Below are 10,439 nucleotides of genomic sequence, written 5' to 3'. Positions count from 1 at the left end.
TTCACTCTTGTTGCCCAGGCTGGAGTGCGGTGGTGAGATGTTGGCTCACTGAAACCTCTGCCTTCTGGTTTCAAGCGATTCTCCTGCCTCAGCCTCCCAAGTAGCTGGGACTACAGGGAGTCACCACCACGCCCAGCTAATCTGTGTATTTTTAGTACAGACAGGGTTTCACCATGTTGGCCAGGCTGGTCTTGAACTCCTGATCTCATGATCCACCCGCCTTGGCATCCCAAAGTGCTGGGATTACAGGTGTGAGCCACCACACCTGGCCAAAAGTCTGATTTTTTATTTAAATAAAACCTTTGAGAGTCTATAATTTAAAGTAATATCAGTGATTATTTCAGAAATTACATATGACCCATTTTAGCAACTAAAAGCAGATGTTGGCCGGGCCTGGTGGCTCACGCCTGTAATCCTAGCACTTTGGGAGGCCGAGGCGGGTAGATCACGAGGTCAAGAGATCGAGACCATCCTGGTCAACATGGTGAAACCTCGTCTCTACTAAAAATACAAAAAATCAGCTGGGCATGGTGGCGAGTGCCTGTAATCCCAGCTACTCAGGAGGCTGAGGCAGGAGAATTGCCTGAACCCAGGAGGCAGAAGTTGCGGTGAGCCAAGATCGCGCCATTGCACTCCAGCCTGGGTAACAAGAGCTAAACTCCGTTTCAAAAAATAATAATAATAATAAAAATAAAAAAAATAAAAGCAGATGTACACTGCTGGCTAATGGGAAATGTTTTCTTGCTCCTGTCACAGGAGATGGTCTCCCTTATTATTTTCTGTGGTTGTTGTCATGTCTGTTTGTAATATCTGGAAACCTGCCAGCTATCATGGTGCCAACCAACACTGGGAAGTGCAGAGTGGAAAATGGAAGAAATTTAGCCTCTGAAGATTTAACTTTGCTGATGAATCAAAAATATCTGGAGCCCGCTGTCCCTCTGAAAGCACATTATATGAATCAATATACTTCCTCATTGTTCTAGCCAGCGTGGTATTTTAATTTCTACTGAGTGTATCCTAACTGAATCAAACAACTAAGGGTCATGATTCATTCTGGGAACTGGAGATGCAGAGATAAAGCTGATTCCATCACAGTCATCAAAACCAGCTCACTTTCTGGTGGGGAATAAACACATATACACACAAACACACAAAGAGAGAAAGAGAGAAAGAGAGAGTCATGGGCTAGGTGTTAATTGTTGTCCTACAAACTGAACAGATGCTCTCTGAAAATAGACACATCAAATGCATCCAATGCCAGGAGCAAGGAGCAAAGAGAAATTCCAAGAATATACAAATAGGCAGCAATCAGAAAATGAAAAATTAAACCATAATTTTCAAACTGTAATTTTCAACAATCAGATACCACTATATTACCTACCAGAATAATAAAAATATTCTTTAAACTGATGATGTCAAGTATTATCAAAGATGTGGATAAAGTAGAACATTCATATACTGCTGGTGAGAGTGTAAGTTGGTTCATTTGTTTGGAAAACTGTTCAGAAGAATTTAAACTTACTAAAAAATTGAATGGATGTGTATCCCATGACCACACCCCAGCAATTCCACTTCCAGTATATACAGAAAGAAATGTGGACACGTGTACTCCAAAAGACATGTACAAGTATGACCATAATAGCCCAATATGGAAGTTCTGAATTCCAACACATTATTCTCAAGAACACATAATAAAGAATGTTCAATAAGGGGCCATGTTAGGATGCTTCTTTTATGTGGATCTTGGCTAGTACAACATGGCTATGAAGGCTCCTTAAAGGAACTGTGCTGAACACTCAATAAATCTGTTATGTCTGAAGTAGGAATTAAAAGACCAAAAAAAAAAAAAAAAAAGTGACAGATGGCACTAAAAAAGTGATTGAGGGTCAAACAAAATAACCTAATAGGATCATACAATATTAAAGAACAGGTAATTGCAATAACAAAACAAATAAAAATACAATAAAAAAGAAAACTTATATAATCTCATACATGAGATGCAAAAATCCTAAATAAAATAGCAAAATGAAATCAAGGAATACATCTGAAGGACACCATGACTAAACTGGGATTATCCAGGAATGGGAGAAAGTCAGTGACTCTCTCAGTATAAATTATCACATTAACAAATTAAATACTATACAAGTGCAGAAAGAGAGAGTGAAATGGCATTTGATAAAACTCAGGAGGCAACCCCTACTTGGCCACAACAAAGATTTTTATTCATCACTGAGCGCATGATGCTGCCATTCCACCATAGCTAACAACCAGACATGGCGACTGAAATTATCTTTTGGTTATAGCAGTGTTTCCCAAAACAATTTCACCTACTTGCAAAGATATTAGGTCATGGGAATCAGTATTTCCACAGTGAAGTTTGCCATATACCAGTTTAAACAAAGTCCAACCATTTTCTTCACCAGAATACTCTTTAGTCGTTTTTCCTCTCTTCTCTTTAGTCTTTTGATAAGCTGGTGAGGTGCTTTTACTTGTTCCCTAAGAGGGGATTTAATAGGTGCTACTTTATAAGCTTCTTTAACTATAAAATCCTGCTTCATTTTCAAGTACTAGTAAGCACTGGGGATTCCTGAGATATAATTTTAGAAATGTTGGGATAAGGCACCATGTCTACATTTCTTGCTTAAAAGGCAAATGTGGCACCCAGAGGGAGTGGCATAATAATTAGTTACCAATAATATATCCTGTTAAAACTCCCAAAATACTCTGCTTTGTGTTACACTTATTAAAAGTGTAATTGTTGGCTTGATTTTTAAGCCTTTGAAAAAGAAAATGTGCAATCGTGTGGAATGATGATCACTAGATGGTGAATGACTGAAAAGTGCTGTTACAAATGCCCTATGTGCACAAAATAGACAGGTCAGGTATAGTCTTATGACAATGAACCACAGACATTTAGTTGTCAATGCATTAGTTCTGGTGGAACTGACATTATTTTTACAAAGAAATGATTTGTTAAAAGGTCGATTTCCAACTGTGTGAGTATATACACACACTCTATTTCATCATAACTAACCTGCTTTGATGCTAGCACTAAGTCATGACAGCCACCTGGCTGAAAGTGGTTACAAGAAGCCATCAATTTTAAGATGGACTGTGATTTCCAAATAGTAAAATACAGCCAGGAGTGGTGGCTCACACCTGTAATCCCAATACTTTGGGAGGCTGAGGCAGGCAGATCGCTTAAGACCAGGAGTTCAAGACCAGCCTGGATAACATGGTAAAAACCCCATCTCTACTAAAAATACAAAAACTAGCCAGGTATGGTGGTGCATGCCTGTGTACCCAGCTACTTGGGAGGCTGAGGCACAAAAATCACTTGAACCTGAGAGATGGAGGTTGCAGCGAGCTCAAATTACACCACTGCACTCCAGCCTTGGCAACAAAGAGACCCTAACTAAAAAAAAAAAAAAAGTATAATACATACCATATGATCACACATTTCCAAACATCATTGATCAAGGCTGACCAATCCTACAAAATATGTAATGGATATTTATAATGGAGAGCTCCACCAGTTATCATCTTAAGTGATCAAACTTGGCACTAGTGATAGTGGGGGAAATGGATACCATCTTCTTCTGATGTATTGCAAGATGAAGTACACAACACCATCTGTGAAGTGTCCTGGTAAAATATTTTTAAGCCTCTATTTCCAACTTCATGTTATGAGAAATGTGAAGGAGAAGCCCATATCAAATTTCACCATGAGGAAAGAAACCAATGTGTGACATTCTATAAAAAAATATAATATAAAAAAGGTGTTTTGCTTTCCTAAGCTCTTCAAAAGTCTGGATTTTTTCAAGTGTCAATTTTTAGCCCAGCTTAAGGAGTAAACTCTGAATAAAAATCCCCTCAAATTATTTATCCTTACTAGATCTTATCCAGAATGAACTATCTGAAATTCAAACGGATGAGTGGTTATGGGAAGCTTTTCTGAATTCATTCCACCAAATGGTTGTGCCTCTTCTAAGAACTCACCAGTAGTAATACTAATAATAAAGACAATATGAACAATAGCTAATATGTATTTCACATAGGCTACATACCAGATACTCTTCCAAGGATATAATGCATGCTAAATCCATCTAATCTCTATAATAGCATTATTAGTTACCATCAGCATTTTAAACATTATGTCCAGAGGAGATAAGCATTTTGCTCACCAGCCTACAGGTAGTATGGAGGTGAAATGGTGATGATAGTGGTATATGCCATGGATAAAGGTTTTCCTGCATTTGTTACATTAACACAATTATTCTCTAGGATGAATTTACTGAAGTTTAACAAAGACTGAATAGTGTTGGAAGGCTTCTGTACATTTAACATATCTGGTATAAATTACCTTATGCTGTTACAGGCATTAGAAAATGGCGATTCCCTCATTTGCCAAATCTTGCTATAGTATAAATATTCTGCTATTCTAATCAGAGAGGTGAAAGTGAAGAATTTTTTATTTAAAGTAAATTATATTGTGACTTGTCTCATGTCTTGAAAAGTGTGAGTCTTGTCTCTAAAATTATTTCCGGGAAAGAATAAGCTTTGTTTTCAATTCCCAATCATTTGTGGACTGATAATTTTGTAAAACAGAATAAGAGTGTTATGGAAACATCAAATTGCTATAAAAGTTCCAAATATTTACTCACTTTCCACATTTATCTCATGATTGACAGACGACAATTTTGTGACTGGCACCAGTTTCTGGATTTGAGTAGCATTTGTCTAAAGGCCTTCTTATAATTCTAATTCAAGTGATTTCTCATTTGGATGAATTCTCTGATGTGCTCTAGGATATTTACCATGTCTATAAGCCTTCTCAAATTCCTTATGGGCATAGGATTACAAAGCAGTATGAATTCTCTGATGTGCAGCAGGAACTGAATTAAGTTTAGGTCCTTCCCGCATACCTTCCATTTAAACTGTTTAACAAATACCAATTCCCTGGTGTTAATATTGAATAAAGATCTTCACACATTTCTTATATTTAAATGATTTTACATCAGTATAAATTGATATCCAATAAGACTGTACAGAAGTCTAAAGCCTTTTCATATTACTTATATTTAAAATATTTCTCACTAGTATGGATTTCTGGATAGCAAGATAATTGTCCGTAAACAGAAATGAATGGCTTTTGCACACCCCTTACATTCACAGCGTTTCTCAAGTATAAGAGTTCTCCTGGCCGGGCGCGGTGGCTCATGCCTGTAATCCCAGCACTTTGGGAGGCCGAGGCGGGTGGATCACGAGGTCAAGAGATCGAGACCATCCTGGTCAACATGGTGAAACCCCGTCTCTACTAAAAATACAAAACATTAGCTGGGCATGGTGGCGCGTGCCTGTAATCCCAGCTACTCAGGAGGCTGAGGCAGGAGAATTGCCTGAACCCAGGAGGCAGAGGTTGTGGTGAGCCGAGATTGCACTCCAGCCTGGGTAACATGAGTGAAACTCCGTCTCAAAAAAAAAAAAAGAGTTCTCCTTATGTTGTTTGTACACACACACAAAAATGTTCTTTTATAGCTTTCAATCATAAGGTTTCATTGGTATCAATTTTCTCATTTGAGTAAGTTGTCCACAGAAAGGCTTCCCCACATTCTTTATATTTGTAGGGTTTATCATTACTATGAGTTCTCTTATGAACAAGTTTTGAGCCATGAGTAAAGGTCTTCCTGTATTCCTTACATTGATAAAGCTTCTCACCAGTATGAAATCTCTGATGAACACTAAGTTGATAGCCACTACCAAAGGCCTTCCCACAGTCTTTACATTCATAAGACTTCTCATTAGTATGGACTCTCTCATGCTTAACTAGGCTTGAACCCCAACTGAAGGCCTTCCCACATTCCTTACATTTAAAAGGTTTCTCACCGGTATGAATTTTCTGATGTTGAGTAAGGTGATAGCCACGACTAAAAGCCTTCCCACATTCTTTACATTCATAAGGTTTCTCCCCTGTATGGATTCTCTCATGCTGAACAAGGCTTGATCCACAATTAAAAGCCTTCCCACATTCCTTACATTGATAGGGTTTCTCACCAGTATGAAATACCTGATGTCGAGTAAGTTGATACCCACTACAAAAGGTCTTTCCACATTCTATACATTCATGGGATTTCTCACCAGTGTGAACTCTCTCATGTTTAACAAGACTTGAACCCCAACTAAAGGCCTTCCCACATTCCTTACATTCAAAAGGTTTCTCACCAGTATGGATTTTCTGATGTTGAGAAAGGTGATAGCCACGACTAAAGGCCTTTCCACATTCTTTACATTCATAAGGTTTCTCACCAGTATGAATTCTTTCATGTTGAATAAGACTTGATCCGCAATTAAAGGCCTTCCCACATTCCTTACATTCATAGGGTTTCTCACCAGTATGAAATATCTGATGCCGAGTAAGTTGATAGCCCCAACAAAAAGCCTTTCCACATATTTTACATTCATAAGGTTTCTTACCAGTATGGATTTTCTGATGCTGAGTAAGTTGATAGCCACGACTGAAGGCTTTCCCACATTCTTTACATTTATAAGGTTTCTCACCTGTATGAATTATCTCATGTTTAGCAAGGCTTGAGCCCCAGAAAAAGGCCTTCCCACATTCCTTACATTTGTAAGATTTCACACCAATATGAATTTTCTGATGTTGAGTAAGGTGATAGCCACGACTAAAGGCCTTCCCACATTCTTTACATTCATACGGTTTCTCACCGGTATGGATTCTCTCGTGTTTAACAAGGCTTGATCCCCAACTAAAGGTCTTCCCACATTCCTTACACTCATAGGGTTTCTCGCCAGTATGAAATCTCTGATGCACATTGAGTTGATAGGCACTTAAATAGTTCTTCCCACATTCTTTACACTCAAAATGTTTTTCAGCTGTATGAGTTCTCTCATGTTGAACAAGTTTTGAGCCATGACTGCAAGCCTTCCCACATTCCTTACAAACATAGGGCTTCTCTGTATTACAAATTATTTGATGTGGTGTAAGAGATTCACTTTTTCTGTAAGAGGGTAATTTTTCATAGCTGATTATCATTTGGCTGAAGTATCCCTCTTGATGTCCTTTTAGTCCCTCAAATAAGCTTTTGCACTTCCAATTATTTCTGAAAATGGATGCCTCAAGGCCAGGGGTTTTACTTTTTTCCTTCATCTCCCATTGAGAAAAATTTATTTCAAAAATATCCTTTTCTGAAAATATTTTTTTGGTGTCATATGTTGTTGACTCCAAATCTGAAAGAAAACAAGAAAACCACACATTTTATTTCCTTCACTAGCAAAAAAAAAAAAAAACTACAGCAGAAATAAAAGACAAATTAGGAGACTTACTGATCTCACTCCTGAGCATTGATTTTACAGCTCTTGTGATCTTGATGTTCTGATTTTTAGTTTTCTGGAGGATTCCAGAGAGATCACTTCAACAAATCCCCCATTTTCCCATGCTGATGTTCCCTCAAACCAAATGTCAGCTTCCATCAATCAAGCCCTTATGTGCCCAGTTGTGGTCATCCAATGTCCCCTGCTAGGTATGTATCTTAATGGGAATCAAATTCTTATCATAATGAGCTTTGGCTGATTTTGTTTTGTCTAACCTCACCTTTCTAGATTTTCTGTAACATGTGGCTTTTCTTTACCTCTAGCCAAAATTCTACTGGAAGACTTGAATGTAACGCCAGCATTTGTTTGTGAACTTCCAACTTTGATATGTTATCTGTTTGGTTATCTATATGTGATTTATTGGGAGATAAGACATAATCTCCACTTTCTAATTGACTTATGTACACTCTATATAGCCCCATATAGCTGATTTATCAGGAAATCCTTGCATCACTTTCTGTACTTTATACTTGTCCATATCACTGACGGTGGTTTGTGTATCTGTTTTTGTAATAAATTTGTTTTGTTTTATTTTGTTGTTTTTTTGGGAAAGATTCTCATTCTGTCACCCATGCTAGAGTGCAGTGGCACAATCATGGCTCACTGCAGCCTCAATCTCTGAGGCTCAGGTGATCCTCCAGCCTCCCAAGTAGCTGAGACTACAGGCACCCACCACCACGCCTGGCTAGTTTTTATATTTTTTTAGGCACAGGGTTTGACCATATGCCCAGGTTGGTCTTAAAACCCCTGGGCTCAAGTGATCTGCCCACCTTGGCCTCCTCAAAGTGAAAGGATTACAAGCATGAGCCACTGAGCCTGGCCTTTTTGTGTAATGGATTCTACAGGTAACTCATGGTGTGAGCCATGCCTTACTCCACAGCAAAATCACAAACTAGTAATTACCAGATGACCTTGACTACGTAGTTGGCAAAGTGTTCTTCATTACTTTTTTTTTTTCCTCTCTCTCTTCTCCTACCTCCTCCTCTCTTTCTTCTTTTCCTTTTTTCCTCTTTCCTTTATTTATTTCTTTATTTTTGTGGCCCAAGTTGTCTGCATGTTTGCTTTATATGCTTTGCTTGAAATAAAAGATCTGTAAGCATGAAGCAATTAACAATTTCCTCTTTAGGGAATTCAGCCTCTTATATTTATACTTATTATCCTAATTCCTAGGCTTATCTAGGAAAGTGTCAGTCTTCCATTTCGGATAATTTAGAGCTACAGTGGCCATTTGACAGACTTTAAATTTTAACAAGTTTTCACAACCTAAAGAGTTCCAAAACAGAAAGAATTAGTAAATGAGATTTTTAAAAATCTAAGTAAGCTCTATGCCGATAAGTTTTAAAGATGAACAAGTGCTTGCATAAATTTTAAAAACCAGAATTTAACAATTTTCAACATGAGAGAAAAACTAGACTCCCACTGCTTCAAATGTTGTGGCTCTTTAAGAAAATCTGCAAATGCTTGTTAAGCTATAGCTCAAAGGAAAAGAAATTTAACTCCCAGTTAAAATAATGGCTCTGTGTACTATATTACAAGATAAGAAGCAAAACACTGATACTGGATTTTCAATGTTTTTAAAATAACTTAAGAAGCTTATGTGATATATAAATATAGTGAGAATTCAAGTAATATAATCTACTGAAGATAAATCCTGTTATTAATCAAGTATGATAATGTCTTCTTCTGGATTATTATTATTGTTTTTTGAGACAGAATCTCGCTCTGTCACACAGGCTGGAGTGCAGTGGTGTGACCTCAGCTCACTGTAATCTCCGCTTCCCAGGTTCAAGCAATTCTCCTGCCTCAGTCTCCTGACTAGCTGGGATTACAGGCACATGTCACCATGCCTGACTAACTTTTGTATTTTTATTAGAAACAGAGTTTCACCATGTTGGCCAGGCTAGTCTTAAACTCCTGAGCTCAGATGATTTGCCCACCTCTGCCTCCCAAAGTGCTGGGATTACAAGTGTGAGCCACTGTGCCTGGACTCTTCTTCCTGATTTTATCACAATATAAAAACCATGTTAACAAAATATTCTAGTTTATGCAAAACTTAGGTTTACTTTACTTCAGAAAGTCAAATTATTCTGAAACATCTATGTTTTCTATACCCACTGTACTCATCAGAAAAGCTAGAGTTTGGCAAACTTTTTCTGTAAAGGGCCTTATGGTCACAACTCTGCCATTTTATCAAAGCAGCCATGGGCAATATGTAAACATATAAACGAATGGGCAAGACTATGTTCCAATACAACTTTATTTACAAAAACAGGTGGGTATGGTCTCCAGAGCCATAGTTTTCCAACCCCTGAGCAAAAGCAAACATTGCTTTCATAAAGTTCACAATTATAAAAATATATGTTCAATTAAATTTAAATTGTACCTTTACTTAGAATTTTTATAAAAGGATTGATTTTTATAACTTCAAACAATGCTGCAATTATGTGAATCTATACATTTACCTTATTTAAAAATTTTAAATGTCTATCAATTTTAAAAATCAACAGTAATTATATTGCTATTTAGGGATCACTTTAAATTATAAGATCTCTAATTCACTTAGACAAAATGATCTTGAGAGTTACTAATAAATAATTTCTGGTCACACAAAAAGTTCCTAAGAAGATATTCACAAAACAGTAACAACAAATACCTTGAGTTACTGTTCAATTAAGTTTACTTATTTCTTGACCATGTTAAACATATTTTCACTCAACTAAGCTCAAACTACTCTGTCAAAAATCAATGTAATGCACACATCATCTTATAACACATTAATACTGTTAAATATAAGACTGAAGGCCGGGCGCGGTGGCTCAAGCCTGTAATCCCAGCACTTTGGGAGGCCGAGGCGGGTGGATCACGAGGTCAAGAGATTGAGACCATCCTGGTCAACGTGGTGAAACCCCGTCTCTACTAAAAATACAAAACATTAGCTGGCATGGTGGCGCGTGCCTGTAATCCCAGCTACTGAGGAGGTTGAGGCAGGAGAATTGCCTGAACCCAGGAGGCGGAGGTTGCGGTGAGCCGAGATCGCGCCATTGCAC

General features: G+C 37.7%; 1 protein-coding gene across 1 annotated transcript in view; it reads right to left on the bottom strand.

Moving 5' to 3' along the window:
- Nucleotides 1–5,000: 5,000 nt before the first annotated feature.
- ZNF283 (zinc finger protein 283) overlaps nucleotides 5,001–10,439 on the bottom strand; it is a 28,709-nt gene continuing 23,270 nt past the window's right edge. Inside the window, exons 5-6 of the mRNA XM_017502348.2 lie at nucleotides 5,497–7,248; nucleotides 5,001–5,199 (exon numbers count right to left, since the gene is read on the bottom strand). Coding sequence (XP_017357837.2) covers nucleotides 5,546–7,248 — 1,703 coding nt within the window. The 3' untranslated portion in view covers nucleotides 5,001–5,199; nucleotides 5,497–5,545. The remainder of the gene's footprint in view (nucleotides 5,200–5,496; nucleotides 7,249–10,439) is intronic.

This window comes from Cebus imitator, unplaced genomic scaffold (assembly GCF_001604975.1).
Source record: "Cebus imitator isolate Cc_AM_T3 unplaced genomic scaffold, Cebus_imitator-1.0 Scaffold296, whole genome shotgun sequence".
Lineage (NCBI taxonomy): Eukaryota > Metazoa > Chordata > Mammalia > Primates > Cebidae > Cebus > Cebus imitator.
The sequence above is the reverse complement of the archived record's forward strand: the minus strand, read 5'-3'. Positions and strand labels throughout refer to the sequence as shown.